We start from the raw sequence: 27,136 nt of genomic DNA, 5'->3' as shown, positions 1-27,136 counted from the left end.
CGCTGGCCACGTCTGCGCCCTCCTGATCCCGTGCTCCGTGGGGGGCGCGGATGGCAGCACCACAACACGCGGGGACACTGCAGCTGAGTCATTTCCCTCTGAGACTTGGATGAGCCCGACAGCTGTCACTGCAGACTTACCTGCTCAGCCATGGCTCCTTCGCCCCAGTTCCAGCTGGGCTGGGGCTCTGCGGCTGCAGTTCCCTGGGGACACCGGGAGAGCGGCCCCGGGGGAGCGGGGCACAGGAGCCGCAGGTGGTCTGTGGGGTCCCCAGGCGGCTCTGCCCAAGCACACCCCTCGCCCCCATGGACAGTGCGAGTGCCTTTCATCGCTCCCTGTGCTCTCAAGCACGTTGCCCCTTCCCAAATCCCCTTCACTCCCAGCTGAGCTCCAACCCACAACCCCCCAGAGCCCAACATCGCTCCTTGTCTGCATGGCTGCAGCGCTTGCCACGGCTCTCCCGTGCCCACCCACCCCAGGGAGCACCTGAGGGGGCCGAGGACCTGGGGTCACGCCAGGTGGTCTCTAGACAGCCTGTGTTTGTGTTTCACGTCCTCCCTTCTCCAGGCTGGCTGGCCTCCCAGCCCCCTGGCACAGGTGAGTCCCGGCACAAGCCGAGTGCTCTGGAGCTCCTCGGTCCCAGCACCCACAGCATCTCCGCATCCCGCAGCAGACAAGGGCTGCAGCGCTGCTCCCCGTCTCTCGGGGCTTGGTTTGGGCTTGGGCACTGGCAGCTCTCAACCGCCCCTCAGGGGTGGCCCTGCAGGGGTGCGACAGCCAGACGCAGGGCTCGGGAGCCGTCCCTCCGCCAGCTCTGTGACGTGTGCCGTCTGTCCTTACCGATTACCGCAGGATTAGCGCTGCTGCTGAGATGTCACTCAAGGAAAAGTAGCTGGAGGAGTATTTCTGGCTGTCTTCCAGCCTTCATCACTCATTCCTCCTGTCACCTAGTGACAAGCCTGCGTTTCTCATCTCAGCTTTCCATGTCGGTGCTCTGCTGTCATGTTTTCTGCCCCTTGCTGGAAGAAGAGCCTTATCCCCAGCTCCAGAGTGGCCCTGGCCAGCCCACAGCCCCATCTCCATCAGCTCAGCAGAACTGGGGTGAGAACCCCTTGGAGAGCCCCCACTACTCTGTCCTGAGCGAGGTTTTTTCCCCAGCAGTCACTGTTATACCCTGAGCCCAAAGCAAGAGGATTTATATTTTTCATTTGATTCACCCCATATGAATTAAACCAATACTATTCTTGGGATCTGGATCATCTCTGATTCCTTCCGAAGCGCTGGGTCACCTCTGCAGGTTGGCTGTGTGGTGGTGCAAGCACCTGTTTCGTAGAGGTTTCCCACCGGTGTCTAGCTCACCTGTATTTTTTTCCACATTTTCTGGTCTTTGCTAGGTAGAAACACCACCAGGCGTCTGTCTCATCCCAGGTGGGCTCTTCTGGTTGCACTGCAAGGCCTCTCCCAGGCAGCATGACCAGAGGGGACAATAGACAGTGACATGCATGCTCTGGTACACAGCCATGAACAGGGTCCCCTTTCTGAATCATTATGTGTCTGCTGGATCCACTAAGGGACATGAACTTGCAAGTCTCATTTTAGGTCCCAAAAGGCGTCTGGGGACGTCGAGCAGTGCAGAGACCCATGGGGGTGGCACGTTAGCAGGGAAGCTCACGGTGAGGGGTAAAATGCTCTGTGAGTCTGGAGGCTTTGGAGAAGCGTTTCTGGCGAAGAGCAGCCTCCCCCCCAGGCATCCTGGTCTGCCAGGGAGCTCTGAGCAACAATTATGTTCATAGGACACAGCTGGGAGAAGGCGCAGCAGAGCTGAGCGCTGCCCACACCTGGTGCTTGGGCTGGGGACACCAGCCCATCCCCGACATGGTGACAGAGGCAACTTGCTGCACCCCCCCAGCTTCCACAGAGAGGAGATGCTCCGTATCCTTGTGGGTCTCGTGTAGGGTTGGTGTCTCAGGGGAATTCCCTCTCCCACATCCGCCTCCTGGCTCAGCAGCCCCGTCCCCAGGGAGCCAATGGCCGCATGTCCTGCACATTAGCCCAGCCTGTCATCCCATTAACGACCTTCTGGCTAATCCCAGCTGAGCCGGGCGATCAGAGCTCGGCCATGGCTGCGCACACCCCTCTGCCCGCCAACCTCCGACGGGGCTTGGCGGCCTTCAGTGGCTCCCTCTTCATCAACAACAAGACCCGGGACAGCGGCGCTGCCCACACCTACCCCCCAGGTACGGGCAGTGCGGCCGGGGCCCTGGGGAGGGGGTTGCTGCTCGGCACAGCACCGATGCAACTGGGCACTTCTGAGGTGGGAACACCCAAAGGGTCCCTGCATCCACCCACCGAGGGGGGACAAAAGTAAGGGCATTAGCTGCAAACAGCAGAGCTGTGGCCCCAGGCATGGCAGGGCCATCGCTGTCACCTCTGCGTGAGGCCAGCCCTGCCTGCCCTGCGCAGCCCCCGCGGTGCTGGCCAGCCTGCCCCTCCAGATGATGCTCTATTTCAACGCCTGCTACTTCCCCGCGTGGTGCCTGGCCGAGGGGCTGATGCTGCAGCTGAAGGTACCGTCCTGTGGGGCACGTGGTGGGGGACCGGGCTCCTGCCCAGCATCCATGGGCATGCAGAGGCCACACAGAGCAAGCGAGGGGTAGCCTCTTCAAAATTAATGGGTCCACACACACCCAAGCAAAATGCCCCATCCCCTACAAGAGGGCTCATCTCCAGCTTCCAGAAATGGAAATTTTAAGAATAACTACTGAACTTTCCAAACAGAGCAGGTTAAACGAAGAGGGCAGAGCTGGGTAGGAGCTGGCAGAGTGTGGGGAGGAGGGCACAGGACATGGGGCACAGGGGACAGGGTGCTGGGACGAGGCTGTGCCCCTATCACAGTACCACCTGCTGCCTTGGCACTACCAGTTCCTGCTGGTCGCTGCCTTCCTCATCCTCTCACTGGCTGAAGGCTCCCGCCTCTACCTGGGCTACGTGGGGAACCTGCAGGAGAAGGTAAGCACCATCTCTCTGCCACAGCCTCAAGTCCCCAGGGCTCAGTGCGGGACAGCCCTGCCAGGGGAAGGGTGGCTGTGCTGGATGTCCCCTTGCCCAGGGCCTGAGTGCCTGTCACCCTGTTCCTGAAGCCCTGCCCGGGAGGGGGAAATCACAGGTGCAAGGTAGAACCTGTGGGCAGAGGACAAGGGGAAGTCACTCGCTGTCCTGCTGTGTCCCTGCACTGTGTGTATGATGCTCCAGCACTGAGCTCGACAGCATCTGACCACATCCAGGGACAGGAGTGACATCCCCGGTATCCAAGTGCCGATGGCAGCAGTGACCGATGCAGGGAAGCCCCAGGGCAGAGGGTCCCCCCACCCCACCGGTGGCCTCTGCTCCCACAGGTGCCCGAGCTGGCCGGGTTCCTCCTCCTCTCCTTCCTGATCCAGCTCCCCCTCCTGCTCTTCCTGCTGACGGACGGCCACGTCCTGCGCCTGCCGCTGGAGACAGCCATGCACAGCCTGCTCCTGGCCTTCCTCCTCGCCGAGATCGCAGCCGCGTTCCTGGCACTGAGGACCATGACCAGGCAGCTGGCGGCGCAGTTCCACCTGCGGCAGTTCAAGGAGCGCAGGGGAGGCTGGCGCAGGGGTGACGCTGTGGGATCCCTCCAATAAACGCTGCTCAGACCCCACTGCGCCTCCACACAGTGTTTTTGAGCCCAGGGGAAGTGGGAGTGGGGGCTCAGTGCCCCATCAGCCCCGGCAGGAACTGGCAGACACAGGAGCCAGCGCACCCCTCTGCAAGCCAGTACCAGCCCGTGCTGCCAACCGCCCGAGCACAGCTCAGCTGGGAGGGGGCATCGCATCGGGAAGCACACAGGGCACCACGAGGGGCAGGAGCAGCAGCGCGACACCTTCCAGCCACCCCCGGGCTACAGACAGAGCTCAGCCACTGCCCGCTTTCTGAACAGCTTTATTGCATTGCATCCCTGTTTTACACGGGAAATCAAGGCCCATGGCCATCTGGAACGTGAAAACCACAAAATACTTCAAACTTCTTGTGCTGATCACAGGCCAGCTTCTTCCCCGCAAGCTCCAGCTCCTGCAGCAGCTCTGCAGCACAGCTCTGCTCGGTCACCAAGAGCTTATGCTGATGCAAATGTTTCTCCAGGAAAGGCAGACCCTAACCCCAGCAGCACGCAATGGGCCAGGAGAACTGGGCCATCTCCACACAGGCCACAGCCATGCCCCATCCCTACCCGGGGGTCACTCTGGAGTGCACGATGCTTGTGACGGAGCAGTCCCGACATCCCTAAGCTGCGGCCTCAGTCTTACATTTAGGGGGTTTTGCCTGAAAAATGAACAGGGGCATCTTAGCATCCCAGAAACAAGGGGCCAGCTCGGGCAGGTTGGTCCTGTGCTGCTCTGCTCAGCTCCACGCGACCACGTTCATTGTTTGAGGTCCACACTCCACTCGCAGTTTGAGATCAGGCACTAGAATGTTTTTTCCTCCGACAGGACGGGGCAGCCCTGGGGCAGCTCCAAAGACACATTCCTGCTGGGCAGTGCCAGAGCGGGAAACACGTGGCAGAACCTGTCACTGACCACAGTGTCAGCACTGCTCAGACCCTCACACATGGAGCTTGGCACCATTCAGTCCGGATGAGGGTGAATAAATGTGGGGCTGGCTCAGGTTTGTACAAGGAAGTCCCCCCAAATCTGCTCACTCAGATTTGAGTGAGTCCCAGCTTTGAGTCCCCCCAGATCTGCTCACTCAACTCCAGCCTCAGCTCTCCCAAGCAGCCCTGTCCTTACCTCCTCGAACTTCTCTTTCCAGTAGAACTCGGCCTTTGCATCCAGGTAGAGCAGAACCAGGTCACAGAGCACCGTGGCCTGCGGGGACACAACCGCAGCAGGGTTGGCAGCGACGGTTCCTGCGGGAGCCCAGGCCACCCGGGCAGCTCAAGCAGGTCCCTCTGCCCCCACCCGCGCCCCGGAGCCGCGCGGGTCAGACGGGATCATCTGAGCTGCACCGTGTGGACGCAGGGCGAGGGCCGTCCGGCAGAGAGCCGCTGTCACCGCCACGAAAGGAACCAGGATGAGCACATTGGGGAGGAACGAGAGGGCTGGCAGGGGAGCACAGGGCCCCCATCACTCAGCTGAAAAGCCACAGAAGTGCTCTACAAGGGGCTGCCCCGTCACAACGACCACCACTCCCCATCCGTGCCGGGGTGGGACAGCGGCTCTGTCATACGAACACCGAGCGGAGCTGCTGCTCTCTGCCGCTGGCGAGACAGCCGGCGCAGGGCAGCGAGCGGTGCCCCAGCAATGCACCTTCCAGGGTCAACAGACACCCAGCGCCATGAGACGTGCCCCCGACAGTGCTCAGGACCCCAACCCAGCAGCGTCATTACTGCGAACAGTGACCAACAGGACAACAGGAGCTCACACCCCACCAGGCGAGCTCCGCTCCCGGGCTGCCAGCACCCAGAAGCCTCACGCCACAGGCAGGCAGGGAAACAACAGACAAGTGGCAAACCCCAACCCACAGATCAGAGGAAAAGAGCGGGCGTTGAGTACTCACGGCTCCAAAGAACGCGATGCCGGTGCCGAAGCTCACAGCAGCAGGAATGATGCTGAACTTGCCAGCCTGGTGAGAAATGGAGGGGGAAGACAGCGGGCACAGGGGTGAGGGCTGCAGGACAAGCCCCTGGGCAGCGAGCTTAAAGCCAGGGAGGTGCTGGGGGAAACCTTGGTCATTCCTTTGTGCCCAGCTGCAGGAACCTGGACCCAAAACCCCTTTGGCTGTCTAAGACAGGACTGAGGCAGCTCATGACTTGGTGGCAGCAGAGGTCACTGTGACCAACCTGTTGCGGGCACAGAAGGAGCTGCATCCACCAACGACATCCCAGCAAACAGGGCCCTGATGTGATGTGTCCCCCCCCCGCTCAAAGGAGGGTGGCATCTCTGAGGAAAGAGATTTTTGGGTTCCCACCTCCCTCCTGGTTATTCTCTCTTGCTCCACACCTCCCAGACCTGATCTCACCACCCCAAAGTGGTGCAACCTGTCCTGCACTGCGTGCTTGGCCCTTTTCAAGTGGAAAAGCCAGCACCAAGAACAACCGATCAGCTGTGGATGTCACCTGGGGTGACCAGTCCCCCCAGTGCAGGCTCCATCTCGCACAGGCGAGTACTGAGTTTGTCAGTGATAGTGCACACAGAGAAGCATCAGCCATGACCGTGCCCATGCCTTTTTCCACAAGGGGACAGTTAATCAAGAAAAGATTAATTGTCCAGGTTCAGAAGAGTTCTTTGCCAGGGTGTTCCCACCACGGCACCCTCAGAGATGCCAACAGCCCCTCTGACCAGACAAGCCCACCTTGCCTACAGAGCCCAACATCTCACAACGCCCACATCAGATCCTCAACAAGAGAAGCCTCCGTGCTCAGGCCATTACCAAGAAGCTTCTCTCCTAATGGGAGGGACTGATTTTCCCTGCTCTGCTTGGAAAACTCTGGAAAGAGGGGAAGAGCTCACCAGGGTGAGGAGCAGCGATGCCAGCAGGGAGCCGTGGGGCTGGCGGCAGCAGAGAGCAGCAAGGTGCAGTGACAAAGCAGCCAGGACTGTGCGTGCAGGGTCTGCAGAGGAGACGGTACCTGGCCGTGCACGGAGATGTCGAAGCGGATGCCGTAGAGCTTCAGCAGGTTCCGGTGGAGCTGCCGCTGGGAGTCCCAGTAGTAGGAGGCAGTTCTGTGGGAGACACTGGATGCGGCTCAGAAAGCTACAGCAGCAGAGGGGAGGGCTGCCCGTGTGACACAACTGCGGGGGCTGCCACGTGCCTGTGCGCACCTCGTGTCCACTGGCAGGCTGGGACGCGGGTGATGCAAGTGCTGCTGTCACTCGCTTGGTTTCGGCAGCGGCGCATCAGCGTCTGCCCAGCACCCAGCCCGGGTCACCGGGAGCACGCAGCTCCCAGTGCACCCAGCTCAGGGTCAGCACTGGTGCGCACAGCCACACGTCCCTGCGCACAGGCAGTCGCTGCCCTCCACAGCTCCAGTGAGTGGGAACTACCACGGCACCCCAGCACTGACAGACCCTGCGCTGGGCTACCATGTCCCCTTGTCCCTGCTGCTCCTTGCAGAGCATCACTCAGGGAAATGCAGACATAGAACAACGGCCGTGTGCTCATCCCACAGCCCCAGCATCCCCACCTGAAGTTGTAGTTCCTGTCCTGCAGGCTGAAGGAGTACTGTGGCTGGCACTGGGCCACGGGCTGGTCCAGGTCGCAGTCCCACTCAATGTGAACTCCGATGCTCCCCCCCTGCAAAACACATTTTACTCCAGGTGTGGCATAGGATCAGAGATTTGCTGAGTTCTTTACTGTTCAGCTGTTCTGAATCACACAGAGATCACATCATTCCTTTAGCATTTCAGGGGTCAGTCCTGTTTCCTCTGCTCATGCCCACACCCTTGGGGAATTTGCAGTCACCTTCCATACTTTAAAAGGAAAAGCAAATACCAGCAGTGCCAGGTCCCCAAAGGTCTCTCCTGCTGCCTCCACCATGTCACGGACACGGAAGACAGGGCAGGAGGGGCTGAAGAACGAATCGTACAAGCAGGTCTTGAAATAGGTGGGGTCATTGGTTTGCAAAGTATTGCACCTGTGAGAGGAGAGAGAGGGAGATGTCCCGGGTGCAGGGGATGTGGGAGGACGGGGAGCCCTGCAGCAGGGCACAAAGGGAGACCCTCCCCTGGAGTGGGACCCCAGCGCCCCTGCAGCAGGGACACAGTCATCGCCTCTCTAAAGCCTCCGCTGGAGGGAAACTGGCCCTGAGGGATCACACGTGGAGTTATCACCCTTCACAGCACCTGCCATATCCTTCCCCTCCCAGCCCCTCCAACCTCTGCTGCTCCTTCCCCCACAGCACCTGCTCCCGCCGCTGCCATAGGGAACCATAGGGAACCCTGCGTGCCAGGGGCCGGCAGGGCCGTTCCGCTGCCCCAGCCCGTGCGTCCCGGCGCAGCCAGGCAGCCGCCAGCCTGCCGGGGCTGCGGGGCCAGGGCGGCCCTTTGCAAAGTATGAGCTCAAACAAGACCTTGGGAACAACTGGCCTTGTCCTGCTCTGCCCGCGGTGCTCTGGAGAGCTGGGAGCACAGCCGTGCCCCTACCCCGTCCCACCGCTCTTACACGTGCAAACACATGCTGCCAAAGCAACAGGCGTTGTCCTGAACACACCATCCGCAACCGTAACCGCCCGAGCCTCGTCTGTCCCGCACCGCACGGGGCTGCTCGGCCCCGCAGCTGCGCGCTCAGCAGAGGCTGCACCGAGTGGCACACACGGGGGCCAAGGAGCATCGTACTTACTTGGAGAAATTAAATTTGGTGAAGTGGATGGTATTCTTTATAAAGAGAGTGAAATTCTCCGCCTCAGCCAGAAGAGGTTTCCTGGAAAACAATCACCACCACACTTGGATTCTGCACAGTGGCCCTGGCACGTCCCCATTCCCCTTCCTCTGCCGCCTCCCCCACAACCCCAGGACTTCGGCTACAACAGAGAGTTGCAAGAAATGCTCTTGTGTGAAGTTCCCTGGGCTTAACTGACCGGTAGGTGAATGGCAAAGGCCTCGGGGGCCTGGCTGCCCCCAGGCAAGCGTGTTCAGAGCCGTGGTTACACAGAGAAGCAACCGAAGCTCTCGCTGCCAGTCCCCTGACCCTGTGCCATACCTGGGCAGGGTGCTGTTTTCCACAGGACACCAGCCATAGATCTCACAGGTGGAATGGGTGGTGTTGAACATCACACATTTCCCAGTTTTTATCCCTAGAAATGAGGAAAACATACATATATAATTGACTATTCCATTTTGAAATGTTTTCTGTGCAGCTCCCCTCCCGGGGTAATGTCCTGGGCACTTTGTTCTCACAACCTGAACCTCAAAGATGACCCTTCAGTGTTCTCCCCACACAACAGCGTCGCTGTGAACCCTCCCCTCCCCTGCGGCTGAGCCATGGCGGCTGTTTCACCAGGGCCGGCAGCCGCTCGGTGCCCCAGGGCCGCCCTGTCCCGTGCCGTGCCGCCTCTCCTGCCCCACGGGGACACAACAAACCGGGGCAGTTCTGCACGCCGACCTCCTAGAGCTGAAATATCCTTTCCAGCGGAACTCACATGGGCTGCTAATATTAAACAGCGTAGAAAAAAAGCCAGGCTTTATTACAGAAGGAAAACCTGCCAACTGCACGGCACAGTGGTTTCAGTTCCAGTAGCCAACACCAGAACCGAGCAGCCTGTACTCGCCGTGACAGCGCCCTGTGCCCACGGCACCGCCTCGTCCAGCCACGACGGGTCGCTGTAAGGTTTTGCCAAGAATAAATGCCTGGAGAGCACTTCCCCGCACAGAAAGCACTGAACTTGGGCCATCAGGCACCTCTGTGGACCTGTTTGCTACTAAGCATGACGAATTAAATGACACTGGTTTTTTTTTTTAGCAAAACACCCAGTACCATTGCCACGAGCCACTGGGTTTCCCATGGGACAGTCTGCATCTTCTGAGCACATGGCATCGAGGACGGCGGCGCTCTGCGGGACACAGACAGAACCGCGGTCACTGCGTGGCCACCCCAGGCCCCAGGTCACCCCCCACGGCTCGTGCTGCTGCTCCTGCTTCTCCAAGCATGTCCCAGACACTTAGGAGCTCAGATGCTCCTCAGAATTCATTGCCCATTTGTGTTGCCAGGACAGGGACAGCAAAGATGCTCTTGTGTTGCCAGCAGAAATCTGTGCATCAACTCTCTGAACCTCAGGGCTGAAAGGTTTCTATTTACTTTCCCTAGTTACAAATATGTAGGATTTATCCTTGATCTTATCAGAAACAACTGCTGATTCCCAGCCCTGCACAACTATGCAGCAACGTACTGGTGACCAGGAAGCAAAGCAAACCTTCTCAGAGAGCAAACCACCAGTAGCACCACGGGTGAGCAAAGAAGGATGAAGCTTCTCCCAAAATCTAACGCCCCTCTCATGCCCTTAGGACACTTGGGGCTGGGACCCGCGCCGCTCACTCGCACATCCATCATCAGCATCTGGAACGGTAAGAGCTGAGCACAGCTGGATGTGCTAAAGACCATGATTTAAGTGAAATGGTCCCTTAGCCCCAGAGCTGGCACCTGCACAGAGCGGATGCACTGACTGACACCTTCTGGCTCTGAGTCTATTTGGATCATCTTCATTAACCTTCAGAGTGCCTTGCAAATAGAGGTAGAAGGTTTCTGACCACTCAAAGTACTGGAGATCAATATTGAAAGGTCTCCCCAAGCGATAAGTCAGAGCTCAGCCACAACACAGACATCAACCGCTGGAACAGCTCGTCCTGTGCTCAGGCGCTGCCCCTGGCCCCAGCCAGACCTTCCCCTGCTCTGCCAGCACAGAACACTTTGGTAATTAAAAATATTCAGAAACTCCTGCAAAGTCAAATGCTGTCACTGCTAAATTTTTGAAGCTCTTCAAACATGAATGTCAGCTACAGCCTCAAAGCCAGGAAGCTCCAGGAGAACAGCACGAGGTGAAGGCTGCGGCAGGCACCCAGACACACTGCGGCACTGCAATGGGATGAGATGCTCTGCTCTCTCTGCAGCCTTGGCTTGCACACTGCTAACCAGGCATCCAGAGACATCAGTGACTGCCCGCCAGAGAGCCCTGCAAGGCTCTCCAGCACACGCCTGCCCCTGGGGACACTCCTGTAGCTCCCAGTGCTTCAGGAGTTCTCAGCATTTTAAAGAGGGATCATTAGTACCATTGGCCCCGACCCAAAAACCCGCGTTGTTACTCCTCTTCTGCAGCATCTGCAGAGCGGCCCAGCCTGGCAGCACAGGGCGAGTTGGGAGGCAGGATTGGGCCGGGCACGGCACAGCAGACACAGCAAAAGCCAAAGGGACCACCAGGACAAACAGCGCTTGGCTCGGGCACAAGGTACCAGCAGCGGCTCAGCTTAAAAGCCACTTGCTCCTGTCTGCCAAGCAGGGTCCAGCTCTGGAGTTCAGCCGAGGAGTTGGCCCAAGTCCAGCCTTGAAGGAAGATTTGTCTCTGAGAACATATTCCATTAAGTGTGGGCTGCCTGGGAAAACGTGTGCTCTGCTCCTCCTAAAAATAGGACCCTGCGATGGGAAGGATACTCGTCCTGCAGGAGGGAGTTACAAAGGAAACAAGACACAGGTATCCATGGAGTGCACACATGTAAAAGTACCCTGAAAAACAGCAGAACAGAGGTGAGAGAATAGAGCAGCAGGCCAAAAAACCACAACACATGTGAGACTCAAGAAGGAGTGCAGGTGAGAGAGGTCTTTGCCAGGGTTGGCTGTGCCGGTGCCAGCTGCAGACAGAACAGCAACAGGGTGACATGGCTCAGTGTCCCTGGGGCAGAAACCCTGCACAGATCACCCAGTGCCACCAGCCCCTGAGCAGCACAGAGAGCTGGCAAGGACCCCACGGACCGTGTCCCTTGTCCTGCTGGCCACCACAAGTGACCCTGGCCAGACCTCTTGGGTACACATCATGCTTCATACAGGTATGACAGAGCAAGTGCAAACGAGTGAGCAAGATCTACAGGAACAATCAGAATGATGGAAATCAGCTTTTTACAATGAAAATCCATGTTTCCCTTCTGTCTGGCCTTGCCCTGGGTTTTGCTGAGCTCGAGTCCAGCTGCAGAGCAGCAGATCCAGCCCCACAGCACTGCGTAAGGACCAGCACAGCTCACGTACCTCGGGACAGGTGCCCTGGGCTTGCTGTGCTGTGGCAATGAAATTGGTCACCAGAAAAATCACGTCTTCTCCCTAGGAGGCAAGGACGCAGCTTCAGCGGGGGACTCACACCCTCACACTCAGCAGCATGAACTATAAACGTCCTTTTTTTTGGCTTTGTAACGTACAGCGTTAACGTCGCCTGTTCCTTTCCCAAAGGGTTCTCCCGAAGCTTTTGCCAACCCGCCCTGCCCGGGGTCCCGGTCGTACCTGCGGGGGCCGGGCATAGTCTGCCGCGTCCCACAGCCGCCGAGCCGTGCCCGCCACCGCCGCCCCCTTCAGCTTGGTGACGACGGCGGCGCGGGGGGCGCTGTCGGTGTCCTGGTAGCCCTTCCGCACCAGCAGCACCCACCTGCGGAGGGGCAGGGGCGAGGGCGCTGAGGGGACCCCAGGGACACCCGCCGCCCACGGGAGCGTCGGGTCCTGGGGGCGCCGAGGCGGAAGGGGACCGCCCTACCCGAACAGGTAGCCCAGCACGCCCAGCTGGAGCAGGCGGTGCAGCAGCCCGACCCGCCGGTTCCGCGTCAGCGCGAACTTCGCCGTCTTGTAGTCGAGCAGCCCGCCGAGCGCCGACTCCGGCCCCGCGCCCGCCATGGCGGGACTGCGCGCGCCCCGCCCCGCCCCTCAGAGCTCCGCCCCTCGTAGCCCAGCCCCGCCCCTCAGAGCTCCGCCCCTCGCAGCCCAACCCCGCCCCTCAGAGCTCCGCCCCTCGCAGCCCAGCCCCGCCCCTCCATAGCACCGCCGCGCCCCCCGCGGCCCCGCCCCGCCCCGTCGCCATGGCAGCAGCGCGGCGGCTCCGGGCCGGGGATGGTGGCCGATGGGGGAGCCCAGGCTCCGGTGTCCCCGGGTGGGTGCAGGGGAACGCCGGGCTTGTCCCACCAGCCCCGGGAGGCAGCGGCCTGGCTTGGGCCTGGGCCTGGGCCGCGTCCCCGCGGGGCTGGTGCGGGAGCAGCCGGGGCGCAGTGGGCGCTGGGGATTCGTGGCAGCGCTCGGCGAAACCTCCGCCAACGCCGTTTCCCCGCAGCACGGAGCCGGTTCCGGGCCGTGTGCCGGTCTGCAGCGCGGCCCTGAGCTCCAGCCCCTGCGGCGCGATGGGCAGCCCCGTCACCCCAGCGAGGGACACGGGGCCCTGGGGCGACAGGGGCTGCAAACGCCGTCACCTGCCGAGCCGAGCTGCGGTCCCGCACAGAGCCCGTGCTTGATGTGCGTTCTCATGCCTCGTTGATGACAAACAGATGCCAGTCACAGCATCCCAGAGTGTCAGGGGTTGAAGGGCCCTGGAAAGCTCATCCAGTGCAATCCCCCCATGGAGCAGGAACACCCAGATGAGGTGACACAGGAAGGTGTCCAGGCGGGTTGGAATGTCTGCACAGAAGGAGACTCCACAACCTTTTAAATTGTTTTTATGGAAGGATAGATTATTTTTTAATAACATAAGCAAAATGAAATCTTTTGAACTTAAACCATCTGCGGTGTTTGCTTTCCTGGCCTGGCTTTAAATGATGTTAGAAGGGGAATCTTTTTGCATGATTCTGCAAAGGCCAAGGGGAGCTGAAACATCAACATCCAGAAGAGCTTTGGGAAGCCAGTGAAACTGCAAATGACCCGTTGTGGGTTTTTTTTGCTTTTGTTTTTGGGGTATTTCTTTTGTTGTTGTTGCAGGGTCCCAAGGCTCTAGTTCTCTCCTTGCTGGTCAATACCTTTGTCCTCCCGTTAGACCTGGGTGACAACCGGCTGCAGGGAGATGTGGTGGCTGCAATTGCGGAGATGCTGGAAGAAAACTGCTGCATTTCAGGCTTGTGTTCCCTGATCTGCCATTCTCCAGCTGACACTTTGCTGTGGAGGAGGAAATGGTGCTGGCATCTTTGTGGATTTAACCAGTCCTGCTGGCAGTGACCCCATGTGTGTGACAAGGACACCAGAACTGGGTGCCGTTCGAACGGTGAGTGCTGCTGTGTCACCTTTCCCCACCTGTTTTCACAGCAGTTACTTTTGTGAGGTTAGGATGCCACTAACTGGAGTCAGCCCTGTGCTGTTATTCCTGCGAAGCCTCTGGAAAACCAAGAGAAAGAGCAAGTTTCTGTTTTAATTGTGGATCAGAAACATCCACCTGAAACTCGGATTATTCAGAGGATGTGCTTAATAATTGTTAAGGTTTGTGAATTGAATTTGCACAATCGGCATGTAAGAAAACAGGGCTTCTAAGCAGGGAGAGGTGAAAAAGAAGCCCATCTAAAGCGAATCTGCAAGCAGCCCATGTCTGCTCTGCCCAGGGACGTTTCATGTGTCAGACACCTTTGTACTATTAGATTACAGATACTGCAGATCCGGGGAGCAGCAGCACAGCGGCGCTTTCTGGATTCAGGTCTTGGCCAGGTGGTGCTGTGTCCGGAGGTCGTGGTTTTAGTCTCTGCTTTTCCAGCACCGATGTTCCTGCCCTTCATTATTTAAGAAGTGAGTCCCAGTCGCACATGCCAGCGATGGCACTGTGGGTGACACGTGGCTGAGGGCAGTGATGGCAGCTCCGGGGATGCGGGTGGTTGTGCCACGTGTACCCAGAAGCTGCCAAACCTGAGGCTGTGACGTGCAGAGCCAGTCCGGGGTCCCCGTGCTGGGCTGTGTGACCAACCCAGGAGGGATCTGTGTGGAGCCCGCGCCGTGTCTCTGTGTCACATCTTTCAGCACTTAATTTAATATCCTGTTTCAGTGTCCGAATCTCCAGGCCCTTGCCATAATGCAGGCAGAACTTCACAATAAGTCGTGCTGGTTGCTACACTGGGGGATATATTTTATTTACAAAGAAGGCCAGTTTAGACAGCTGAGAACACAACTCTCCTATAACTAAGGCAACGCTGATCCGCTTTGTCAGGAAGTCAGCGTGGATGAAGGGGACAGGTTCTGTGCTGTGAAAATCCCTGTTAACATGGGATTTCCTTAGTTTTGTTTTCTGGTGGTTGCATTCAGTGTTAGAGGGTCAGGCCTCTCTTCTGTGCACAGAAAATTCATTCTGTATGTGGGTGGGTGGAGAAGTTCAGGCTTTCATACTTGGGTCTCAGTGTCTGTCTTCACACCATTGTTGTTCTTCTTTAGCTTTGCTGTCTCTCCCAGCCTACATTATTTTTTCCAAGCCATGATGAGGAACCAGAAAACCCACTAGAACTTTGCTGAGTGCAGGCTGAGCGTGGAGCGGGAAGCACAGATGTGCAAGAAACACTCGGGTCTCATGTCCCATGGTCGTGTGGAAAAACTTGAATGAGCCCATCTTAGGGAAAGGCTGTGAATGCAGAAGTGAAATTCTGCTGTTCTGACTAAAATACTGTGTTAGACCAGGTTCGGCAGTCTCATTTGGCAAGCGTGGCACTGCGTGGAGGTCAGGCACCTCCCTGGTATCGACATGGTTTGGTGATCTGATGATGTTTTTTCTCTCCCCAGCTGTTGATTTATATTAGGAGTTGAAGGAGCTAAGGCTTTTTCCGCTGTGTTTCTAGAAAATACTACAATTGCATCCCCACAGCTCTCAGGAAATGAATTTGGGGGTCATTCAGCGATGTATTTTGCTGATGCCATCACAGCCAAGCGGATGTTCTGGGTCTGAGTCACAGCACGTTTGGTGACGGGGCAGGAGGTGCTGTCAGGTACAGTGCAGCTCCATGGACTCACCTGCCTCACACCTTTGGGGAGCAGGGCTGGTTAATATTTTCAGTTTCCTGAAAAGGTATTTTGGGCTGTTTGTTGGCACAACCAGTGTCAAGCTATCATCATTCATGCATCTTCATCTCTGCCTTTTCTTACAGCTTTGCAAGCTTTACTTCTTCTGTTTCTTCCCCTGTTCTTCCTATTTCCCAAGTCCTGATGGTCTTCCTTTCACAGAACATCATTTGCTTTTTTTCTCAATCATCTTTTCAGTTTTCACAGGTGTGTAAAATGCTTAATAAGAGCAGAAAAAACCCAGCAGAACGGCGTTTGCCACCAGTGCTCCTGTCTGTCTCTGTGTCCCCGAGGGGTGACTGCAGGGCCAAGGAGGGTGAGGGTGGAACAAACTGGCATTTGTGCTTCCCTGATCCTCTGCCACACTTGACAGCCTGTGGTTTGGGGACTTCCTTTGCTGGTGACATTGGCCACTTCTTTTCGTGCTGGTCTGCACCTTGTTAATGCATATCGCTCTTTTCCTTTGGCTCCTGGTTTTTAAGCGCACTGTTATTTAATCCTTACAATCCTTACACTCTTGTGATGCCGTTGCTAATCCCTGACTTTTCAACCTTTATGCTCATCTCCTTTTTGCACCTTGCTGGCAGATGCTTTATCTCTGTCCGTGTCTGTCCTTGGTAACCCCAGCCATGTGTCCTGTTACCTTCTCCAGGATGAAGATTCACAAATCTCCCAACTCCTGGTCTCACTCTACGACGGTGCTCCAAACTGCTCTACCCCCACACTCTGTGACAGGTGCACACTCAGAAAGGGACACACTGCATTTTTTCTCTCCCATGCCATCTGTCAGATGCACATTCTCCCTGGGTTGTGTCTTCCATGAAAAATCCACCATCTTCTGTCTATCCCCTGCTTTACAATACTAAATCATCACACACCTCACGTGCTGTGGCCTCCTCCTTGAGGACCCTCTTCACTGGGCTTCTCTGGCTCACATGAGGGGAAACAACCGTTTGTTGCATTTGTAGCCTGGCTTATTGTCTGGCAGCTTCTGCTTTGTGTTTATGGTAAACAAGGTATAAAAGAAAATGATATACTGTAGTTTTAATTGCCAACCTAGAGGTAATACAGAGAATTGCAGAGAAATACCTGAACTACCCTGAGCTTCCTTTTAACTCTTAAACTTAGTCCTTTTAACTCTTAAGCTGTGTGGCTTCGTGGATTTTTTTCTTAGTTGAAATTCTTGGAATAGCAATAGCAGAAAACATCTAATTAAAGGACTTTAAGATCAGCTGGAGTCATTTCCATAGCAAAGGGGCAGCTGCCTTGGCCAAAGGCTCCAGGGTAGGAAATGTTTTCACTCCTGGTTTTAAATTCTGAGAGCTCACATGAAATTTTATCTGTTTAAACAAGCGTGAATGCTGTGATGTACTGCTTGCCTTGTGCCCTTGCTTGTCCCACAGCCATCTGAGATCACTGAGATCATGTAGATCTTGGAACTAAGAGAGTAAAATCGTCCATTGTCTGTTGACACACTGTGTATGTTTTATTTTCTCTATTTCTAGTTCTTTCCCTTTTTAGAGTAAAAATTACTATAATGAATATTTTTAACTGTTTCATTTCACTTCTGATTCATAAATCAACACAGAAACTCTTTTGTGGTCTACATATAGTTTATAATCTACTAAAAGTAAACAGCCTCTCATTAAAATGAGAAACAGTCCTCCCAGCCTCTTGGGCTGAAAGGGGCCACTGAGGTAATTTAGCTTCACCTCTTGCATCATGCAACTCACACGTGCCATCCAAGGTGTGGCGCAGCAAGGCTCCAAGTGCTTTTTGGGCAGCAGAATGGCTGGTAGTGCACAGAAGGATATTACTCCAGGGCTGAATCAAGCGACAGGGAGATTTCAGTTGTGTGTTTGTGTCGCACCACAGGTAAGTGTGTTCCTTACAGTGTTTCCTGCGGTGGCTTTGGCAGCAGAGGAGCAGCTGCCCTGGGCGAGGCTTTTAAAGCCAGCAAAGGAAGAGCTCAGCGCCGGGTGAGCCGGCCCCTGGTCCTGCTGTTCGTTCCCTCCCGCCTTGCAGTGCTGGGCAAAGCCGTTCGGGTCTGTACCTGCAGAGTGTGCAGGTGCGAGAGGCAGAGGGAATGTTATAAAACACTGCTGGTCTCATCCCAAATCCCAATCCATCTCCATAAGCTTAAGGTCACTTCCGAGGGGCTGTGGAATGCGTTATGGGATGCAGGGGAAGAGCATTTGGGGATTGCACAAGGGCTGTTAGAGAATGTCTAGGGGAGGAAACCAGGTGGTCTGGGGAGGAACAAGCATGGAAGAAGAGGTGTGCACCTCTTGTGTGTGTTTGTGACCATGCAGACGCAGTCAGCGCCGCTGCTGGGGCCGTGGGCCATGCCAGCCTCGCCTCAGCCCGCGGGTTTGGCAGCTCCTTACTGCTTCCAGCCTCCTGGGTACGAGTGCTTAGTTGGAAGGCATTGCCCTGAATTCCTTCTGGATATAAAATGTTTTCAATGCTGGGTGAAGCAGGAGGTTTCATATCTTTTGCCTGAGCGATGTGCATATGGAAAACCTGTGTGTGAACTGTGCCTTTTGTCTGTTTTTAGCAACAACCGTATTTCAACCGAAGGAGCTCTGCACATTGCAGCTGGCCTGAAGGAAAACAAGACTCTGAGAAGACTTAATGTGATTAACTTTCCTAGGAAGGTATTAGAGCCTGTTATGCATATTTAAATATCACTGATGCAAGCATGTCCTGAACTTGAACCCTGCAGAACAAATCCACAGCAGAACGCTTGCCCCCGCGCGTCTCCTCCCGCGCTTCCCCGGTCGCAGTATGTTCTCATTAACAAAGAGGGCTGTGTCCAGCACCTTTCGCAGTGAACAGAGATCTCTGCGAGCTTGCCTCTGTTCTGCCTTGTCCTGCAGCACGGATAGCATCCTATTTCTGCACCAGTAGTGTCCAGCTTGGTGTGGCAGGTGGCACTGGAGCGGCCACTTGAGAGTCCTTGGTCCACTGTTAAGAGCGCTTGGCATATCTCACCCACAGGGGACCACTGGTACCATGAAGGATCACACAAAAACCCCTGTTATATATCCTCCTGCTGTTTCTTTTCTGACTGTTTCTTTCCTGCTGTTTCATTTTCTGACCAGAAATCCCACGCAGAGTGAAGGTTGCTGTGGGGTCCTCAGGGCTCTAGCAACCAATTCTAGTGCTGGCGTGGAGACCTGGACTTGCCACTCAGTGTTGCACCAGGAAGAAGAGGGAAGGCAGAGGCTGAATGTGTAAGAATAACAAAGAGCTGCTGGCAGGATTCTGGCTCTGGCGTTGTTGCTGCCCGGTGAGAACTCCATTTGGAGGGAAAGGCCCCCGACTTCAAAACATGGACACATCTGTACGTGCCCAGGACTGGTTTGTGTGTTTGCAGCAGCACCGAGGTGCATGAACGCATCAAACCGGCGTCGCTCAGGCTTTGGGCAGCAGCAGAGCTCAGCCCTCGGTGAATGGCGCTGGGCTCTGGGAGCAGCCTGGCTGCCTGGGAATTCAGAAATTCCCTTGGAATCTTGAGCTTTCTGCTCTGACAATGCAAAGAATTTTGAAAGCGTTTCTGTCCCATTTCTGATGAAGTCGAATGGCACTTGCAGGGCACAAGAACTTCCACTTGAGCATCTCCCCCATTTGTGCGCGGTGCCAGGTCCGAGAAGGCCGCCCCGTGTCACCAGGCAGCTCTCGGCACAAGGCGCCCCAAAGAGCATCACTTCTGAACACAGGCTCTGTCTCAGGCCAGTAGCCACTTGATGTCCTGAGGATCAAATAGTTCACAACTACTTTTAATTTCTAAAAAGGGAAGTAAGTAACACATTTGTTGAGGAGGGATTTGTCTTTCAATGTGGGTGACTATATCTGAGTTGATGACACGAGGTCTGTTCACAGATGGAGGTTTAATCAACGGTATTCACGGCAAAATTAACACAACAAAGTGCAGGGCTCTGCTTTAGGAGCTCTGCTGACTGTATTGACAGTGTCACCAGTGACCACACAGGGGCTGTGATGGTGACCTCGGAGGAAAGACATGCCCTGCAGTCATCAGATTTTCATCAGGTGGTTCTCCTTCATGACCCATTGCTATGACCAGTCCAGACATCTGTCCTACCACCCGACGATCCCTGACACGCTGAGCCTTCCTCTGTCGTTCAGTGCCTGCCTCCTCCTCTCCATCTGCTTTAACCTCTCTTCCTGCAGACCATTCTTCTGAGCTTACTATCCATCCTGGCATTGTCCTGATTTTCTGTCCAAGTCTTTTTTCATTTGTTCACTGTTTTTTCACCTTTATCCACTTCAAGTCACTGTCTTTTGACAGTACAGTGAGGAGCTTGTATGAAAACCCTTATCTTCCCTTAATTTCTGTGCTGCTTCACCATCAGTTCAGCTCTTCTGCTTCTTGCCTGGGGAGCAGAATGCTGCTCTTAAATCTCATACCTACCCATAATGTTGGTGTTTGTTAACAGCCCTGGATCTCACAACCTTGTGTCAGAATTCTGTGTTTAAGAGAGCATAGAATATATTGCAATATCTGTTTTCTGAGGGAGGGTAAATCACCACATGCTTGCTTACCCGTAGTGACTTTCCCCTCTAGGACATCCCTGTGAATGAAGAGCTTGCAGAGCGCTGCGATGCTGTGAAGGTACTCCTCCTACATCTTCTCAGATAGGGTGGAAACATGAAGTTGCAGAGGAAAAGTCAGTTGAAGGTTGAGCTCCGGAATCAGCCCGAAGCGGCAGGAAACCCCCAGAACACGGTGGCTGAAAACCAGTCTCCTTGGGGCCGCTTCTTGAGCGCCTCTGCCCAACGCCCCAGCCCACTCACCGAGCCTGTGACACAAGGATGTGCTGGGGCAGTGCTAAGGCAGGATCTGTGTGAATATTGGCTGATATTGGGGAGTTTTTCTGCTTTTTCTCTTTAAGATTTCGGCTACAACCGGCTCTGAGTCTCTTCCAGCACACGCAAGAGCATCCTCAGGGGTGAGAGTCCAGTGTCTCCTTTATAATCATCATGCGCTGCAGCTGCTGCTGATGCTCAGACCCACAGCTCACAGCACCTGAGCACGCTGATTGCATGGGAAGCACAGTGCTATCCAGAGATGTGCTGTGCAGAAATGCTTTCTGCCTGCGGCTGCTCTCCTGTTGCACAGCCGGGATTGTCTTTGCTGTCAGGTGCACCTGTGACTCGTTTCCGGGTGCCTCCCAGCACAGCTCCTCAGCCTCACATGGGGCCCAGGCCTGGATCGTGGCTGCTGTCCTTGTTTCCTGCCGTGTGCTCTTGCTCTTGTCACTGTTAGGCAGGGTGGATGCTACAAGCTGCCTGGAAAAAGGCCAGGGGCTCAGTGCCGGTTCAGCCGTGACCACAGCACGAGGGCTGCAGCTCCTTCCCCTCCCCAGGATGGATCCTCCCTGCTGGGACACCGCGGGCGCTGCGGTTCAGGGAGCGGTGGGAAGCACCTCTGTGCTCTGCACAGCCCGCATTGACTGCTCTCCTGGGCTCTGGGAAGAGCTGGTTTCTTGCTGCAGTTTCTTGCAGCAGGGAGAGGGCTGAGGGTGGTCACAGAACAGATCTGGTGTCCGGCCTGGGCAGGAGGCCAGAGAGCCAGAGACCAGCCAGCCCTGTGGTCTGCAGCGCTGCCTTAACCCTGTCTGGCTACACTCCAGTAATGGCCTTAGGTTCCCTGAAAGCTGATGGACTTTGTTGATAAAGTGCTTGCAGCCATCTCAGCTCTACCCACAGCTCCAGCTGGGCAGGGCTGGTCTGTCCCCAGGCACGTCCATGTGCTGGTTCTGGTGTCCCCTGTCTGGTTTCCCCTCAGTTCCAGCAGGACAGGGAACTGCTGCAGAGAGTCCAGCGCAGCCACCAAGATGCTGCAGGGAGTGGAGCATCTCCCGTGTGAGGAAAGGCTGAGGGAGCTGGGGCTCTGGAGCTGGACAAGAGGACACTGAGGGGGGACTCATTCCTGGGGATCAATATGGAAAGGGGAGTGTCAGGAGGATGGAGCCAGGCTCTGCTGGTGACAACCAGTGACAGGACAAGGGGCAATGGGTGCAAACTGGAACACAGGAGGTTCCACTTAAAGATGAGAAGAAACTTGTTCGTGGTGAGGGTGTCAGAGCCTGGCCCAGGCTGCCCAGGGGGGTTGTGGAGTCTCCTTCTGTGCAGACATTCCAACCCGCCTGGACACCTTCCTGTGTAACCTCATCTGGGTGTTCCTGCTCCATGGGGGGATTGCACTGGATGAGCTTTCCAGGGCCCTTCCTGACATTCTGTGATTCTGTGATTCGGTCACTGACACAGCAGGTGACGGGGTCAGGGGACACCCAGCAGTGCTGTCCGGGGCGGTGGTGACACCCCTCTGAGAATTCAGCTTGCAAGGGCAGGGCCAGAGCTCCAGACGGCCCCTGCCACTCTCCGCCCGCCTGCTGCTTCCTCTAGAGCAGAAGTGTTATCAATCCCTTGCTCACTTCCATATCTCATTTACCTAATAAATGTGCCTTATGGTGAAATTGTGCTTCCTGTTAGATCTCAGCAGAAGATGTTTATGCTCTTTATTTTGAAAATAACTCTATGCAGTTATGATTTACCTGATGGGTTCCGTCCTATAAATGTGCAAAATATTTAACAGTTATGTATCTAATCAATAATGTCTGTGCCTTGGGTTCACACTTGTCTGCTCACACCATTTGGAGGAGTCTCTTGCATATTGTGAGGTCTGTAAATATGGGATGTTTCTAGAAATTCCAGAACCCTCCTGACACCCCCTCTGCCTCTAGATGAAAAATTCATGTATCTAATACAGAAACTGTTACATGGCTTGATTTAAATCAATATGAGGACTTATATTTTAAAATATTTAGTCACCATTTATTGCTTCTGTTACATCCTTTGCCCCTGATCCTTCCTATAATCTCCAAAGAAGAGATGCAAGTTAAAATCATATTAAAAGTAAGCTAGGTAAAGGATTCTTACACATCAAGTCCGTCCTTATTCACCAGCTGGTGTAACTAGGGAAGATCCACACATACATATCAGTTCATTAGTCACTGCAGTCAGAGCTGGTGTTTTTCTCTTATGAGAATTAAGCTTAACAAATCAATGCACCAAAGCACCAGGTGAGCCAGCAGTGTGTTATGGGGTAATATAACTGGGGTGTGTATAGAATCACAGCATCATTTCAGCTGGAAGAGACCCTCAGGATCATCGAGTCCAACCATAACCTAATTCTAGTACTAACCCATGTCCCTGAGAACCTCATCTCCATCTGTCCACCCCTCCAGGGATGGTGACTCCAACACTGCCCTGGGCAGCCTGTTCCAATGCCCCACAGCCCTTTGGGGAAGAAATTGTTCCCCAGATCCAACCTCAACCTCCCCTGGTGCATATATTGAACACTCAGTTGTCCTGTGGGTTTGAAGAGAGCGGGAAGGGGCTGTGGAGACCTGAGCTCCTGCCTGTTCCGTGCACAGCCAGGATCATGCAGGCAGGATTGCGCAGGCAGGATCGTGCAGGAAGGATTGCACAGGCAGGATCATGCAGGCAGGACCGTGCAGGCAGGACCGTGCAGGCAGGATTGCACAGGCAGGATTGCACAGGCAGGATCGTGCAGGCAGGACCGTGCAGGCAGGACTGTGCAGGCAGGATTGTGCAGGCAGGGTTGCACAGGCAGGATTGCACAGGCAGGATTGTGCAGGCAGGATTGTGCAGGCAGGATTGCGCAGTCAGGATTTGCCCCCCGGGGCTGCAGGGGAACCCGCAGCCGGAGCAGCCTGCAGGGGTTGTGTGCAAAGCTGTAGTAATTTGCTGTGCTTTGGCAGCTGCTGCAAAAGCTTGTGAGGCATTAACACATGGAGCCTGACACCAGGAGTTGTACTGCAGTTATACCGTAATATCAGTTATTCCCAATTTACCTGGCCGTTTCCCAGCTGATATCACTGTTCCTCTTTCCTCCAAACTTGCCTGTGTTTCCTTTCAGGTTAGGAACTAACCCTGGAGTAACTCACCAGAAGATTCGCTGAGTCCCTGTCCACAGTGTCATTTCCAGTACTGAGCACTGGTTTCTCTCTCTGAGCGTTATTTCAATATTGTTCATTTTTGGTTTCGTTTTGGAGCACTGCCATGTAGCAGCTGGGTGCCCTGTGAAGGTATTGCGGTACGACAGCACTGCTGCCTCTTTCCAGGCTCCTGATCCTACCAAGGCACAGAGGTTACACAAATACCTATTAATTTTCACTAATATTTTTTTCCTTAATTCTTGAGCAGCTCCCACTTTTATCAGTGTCCTTTTGAGGCTTTGAATTTCCTTAGCACCCCTTCGCCTTCCGGAAGGCTCAGCCACCGTGTGTTCCTGCAGCCATCTGGGTCTCCTCCAGCTGCTGGATTGTTCCTGGAAGATGAGCTCCTGGGCAGCTCGCTGGTGTGATCACAGGGGTGACCAGAGAAGGTTTAGCTGGAGTAGCTACTAAAAAGCACGACCTGGAGGCCGTGCTGGGGCAGAGGATCCTGCAGCGCGACTCCGGCCTGTCCCCTGTGCAGAACAGAGGTTTTGCGCGAACACTTTGATCTGCTTTACAACCCCGAGCGTGCTGCGGTGCTGCGGCTTGTCCCAGCAAGGACGGGGCTGTGGTTCGGCAGGCGGGGCCCCAACACCGGCCGTCCCTGCTCGCTGCAGCCCGTTCCCACAGCAGCTGACGGGCGTTTCGGAACCTTTCGGGCAAAGCCGTTATTGCTGTGGGGAAGTGTTTCTAGTCTCTTGCCTAAATCTCCCTGGTGACAACGTGTGGCAGTTGCACAGCCCCCTGAGATGTGGAGCCTTCAATGGGGCAGCTGATGGCTCTGTAGCATCTTTTGTGCCCCACTGTGCCTGTCCCCGCATACACACCCAGGGTGGTACCAAGGTGCTGACAGTCACATCCTCCCCTACCCCAGACAGGGTGACTTCACCTCCACCAGCTGGGAGGGCAGGAAGGGTGGGACCCTGGGTCAGTTGACAGGGTCGTTAGCAGAGGAGGTGCTCAGAGTAGCTGCAAAGCTTCTGGACCACGTTGTAACGCCCACAGCCAGATCTGATCAGATTATAAAATCGGGTCCCTGGCAAAGGCCCCCTGGGAGTGGTCTTTTTGGAGCAGTGGGTCTGTGAACAGGAGCCCTCCCCTTAGACTGGGACGCTGTCTAAGGAGACCTCCCAGGATTAAGAGCACCTCACCTCCTCATTCGGGTGAGTGGTTGTTTGCTGGATATATCCTTGAATGAGTCCTTGTCTAGCTCAGTCAAGTGATTATTTCTTGTGGTACACTGAAGTCGGAGGGCTCTGGTTTTGTTTCTTGTGTGTGCATGCACATTGTGGACCCTCAGTATTCATATGTTGTTCTATCCCAATAATCTCCTCGACTGATACCTGAACCTGTATTTTCTGTTGTTGGAGTGCTAAATAATTGCATAAACACTGTTTCTAGCCGGTTTATTGGCTACACTTTTCTGGCTAGAATAAAGTCTATTCTGGAACTTACCTGCCTAAAACTGACTTTGGGTGCCTCCGTGACACAGTTTAAGTCCATTGCTTCTTGCCTTGTCGGCGGTGCATGTGGTGAACATTTATCCGCCTTACTTTCGTGGCTGTGTGGTTGGACACTGGCATGTCTGCTGTCAGCAAGCAGCCTTTGCTGCGGGGGTGAGACCACGTCGTTCGTGCATCCGCTTACACAACTCGTTAGAAAACGTCAGCGCCGTGTGGCGAGACAGGGCAGAGCTGTGGCCCAACGCGGCCGAGATGCTGCTGGAACACCAACACAAACGCTGCCGGAACGCTCAGGAACCCCGAGCTCCGCACCCCGGCGGCACAAAGGGACGGGGGGCTGTGCCATCTCTTAAGGCCCCTCCGCTCTGCACCGGCGGAAGGAGCAGATCGGCCGCTCTGGCATCTCGGGCTGACGCGGGTGTTACCTCATCCCTGGCTGGATCCGCAGGAGGAGGAGGGAGGAGGGAGGAGGGGGGTAAGGGGAGGATTACTTACAGCTTTCCCAGCCCGGCTGCGCTGCTTTCAGAGCTGGGGGCGGGGGAGGGGATAATTCAGAAACACAAGGCTGGGAAGGGATTTAATTGGGACACTGAGCTGCTCTCTCCCGGGTACCAGCCCCGCAGCCTCTTCCAGTGCTCGGGGCTGCCCTTGTCCTCTCTTAACCACGGACAGGGCTCGGCCGGGTCAGATCCTGCCGGTTTCAGCAGAGCCTCTGTGGTTGAACTGTCCTCGAACCAGCGCTGGGTGCGCCTGCGGCTGTCACCCCTGCCAGAGCCCGGTGACCCCGCGGGACCCCGGACCTGCCTCTGCGGCCCCGAGAGCGTCACCAGCTCCATCCCCTCCGGTCCCCCCCAGAGCTGGGCTGGGGACACCCCCCGAGCTGCGGTTCAGGGCTGGGGGAGCAGGGACAGACTGGGTCAGCATCACTGACATTTAAACACTGGTGGGCAGCATCCCGCGCATCAATTTTCTCCCTAGTACAACCCCCACGTTATTCTCCCTCTGAATTTTTGTTGCTCTTGTCCCTTTGCACCTGCTTTGTGAGGAGCCGGCAAACCAGCTGCTCCTCCACCAGCCCTCCCACGCCACGCAGGGATTATCAGCCCAGGATCACAATAACCCTCTTAACCAGCCTGTGTGCTGGGGCTGCTCCTGCCCACGGTCCCCAGAGCCCGCCCCAGGTCGCCAGACCCCCCTGGTCCCCAGAGCTCCCCCAGGTCCCCAGACCCACCCCGGTCCCCAGACCCCTCTCAGTCCCTAGAGTCCCCCCCGGTCCCCAGAGCCCTCCCAGGTCCCCAGAGCCACAGCATCGGCCATGACACTGCTGACCCACATCCCGTACTGGTGCTTTTCAATCACATCGATTTCTGTCCAGACCAGCCAGGCCGATGAGACCATTTCCACGAGGCCCAGAAAATACGATTTTTTAAAAACCAATTTGGAGACAGACAGATACCCCTGTGGCAAATCGGTGTGAAATGAGCCGCAGTGGAACAGCCCGGCTGTCCCCTCGTGCGCTGCGGAATGGGGTTTGTGAGCTGCACGCGGGGGTGGCTCGCTTCTAAATGCGGCTGGTTCACACACACGGGGTACAGGCGGGGGAACTGGTGTTCTTCCTCCTGCAGTGACAGGCTGCCATCTTACAGCACTGCTCACAGTGTTCTGTTTGGACTTTGTTTTTATCCTGCAGAGACAATTTTCATTGTAGGAGGGCTCCCTTGGGGGCAATAGATGCTGACAACCCCCTTTTTTTGTGGACATTAACAGGCAGACAATTTAAAATCAACGTTATACACCTGTACAGGGCACATTACTGCAATAACATGGTGTATGGCACAGATGAACCAAACAGTTTTGCAATCCTATTTAAAAACCCTCCACAAGTGTTCTCGGGAGAGCATGCTTGCCTCCCATGCTGCCCTTAATTATGTCTCAATCCTTTAATTCCCTCTCCAGGTTGTGCAGGGGGTACCCTGAATCCACATGTGCTTTTTATGGTGCAGCCTAGCAGTAATTTCTCTGCATTTTTACAAATGAACCTTTTAAATAGGTTATCAGTGGTTAGGAGGCTCATTTGACAACTCTGCGATCTTGGCTGGTTTAAAGGCCAACTGAGAGCCGTGCTGGGTGAGC

At 55.5% G+C, this 27,136-nt stretch overlaps 2 protein-coding genes and 1 pseudogene across 3 annotated transcripts; 2 read left to right on the top strand and 1 right to left on the bottom strand.

The window, feature by feature from the left end:
* Positions 1–2,119: 2,119 nt before the first annotated feature.
* On the top strand, positions 2,120–3,665 carry LOC308046913 (transmembrane protein 17B-like; the record flags this gene model as incomplete). Its single annotated transcript, XM_080355013.1, has 4 exons — positions 2,120–2,237; positions 2,464–2,567; positions 2,896–3,009; positions 3,396–3,665. The coding sequence occupies 4 exons, from the start codon at positions 2,120–2,122 to the stop codon at positions 3,663–3,665; spliced, it is 606 nt and encodes a 201-aa protein (XP_080211139.1).
* Positions 3,666–4,255: 590 nt separating this feature from the next.
* Positions 4,256–12,378, bottom strand: P2RX6 (purinergic receptor P2X 6; the record flags this gene model as incomplete). Its single annotated transcript, XM_080355012.1, has 12 exons — positions 4,256–4,341; positions 4,806–4,883; positions 5,575–5,640; positions 6,647–6,740; positions 7,202–7,311; positions 7,510–7,651; positions 8,356–8,436; positions 8,716–8,809; positions 9,490–9,565; positions 11,746–11,817; positions 11,995–12,136; positions 12,242–12,378. 12 exons carry the CDS (start codon positions 12,376–12,378, stop codon positions 4,303–4,305), a joined length of 1,131 nt encoding a protein of 376 aa, XP_080211138.1. The 3' UTR covers positions 4,256–4,302.
* A 223-nt stretch (positions 12,379–12,601) lies between these two features.
* LOC308046911 lies at positions 12,602–23,908 on the top strand (annotated as a pseudogene). Its single transcript has 9 exons — positions 12,602–12,796; positions 13,447–13,676; positions 14,207–14,238; positions 15,234–15,373; positions 16,481–16,508; positions 16,667–16,776; positions 17,805–17,896; positions 18,050–18,149; positions 23,840–23,908. The product of its transcript is annotated as an uncharacterized misc_RNA (transcript).
* Positions 23,909–27,136: the final 3,228 nt, after the last annotated feature.

Source organism: Nesoenas mayeri, assembly GCF_963082525.1.
Source record: "Nesoenas mayeri genome assembly, chromosome: 17".
NCBI classification, from domain to species: Eukaryota; Metazoa; Chordata; class Aves; order Columbiformes; family Columbidae; genus Nesoenas; species Nesoenas mayeri.
This window is presented reverse-complemented; position numbering and strand designations above follow the sequence as displayed.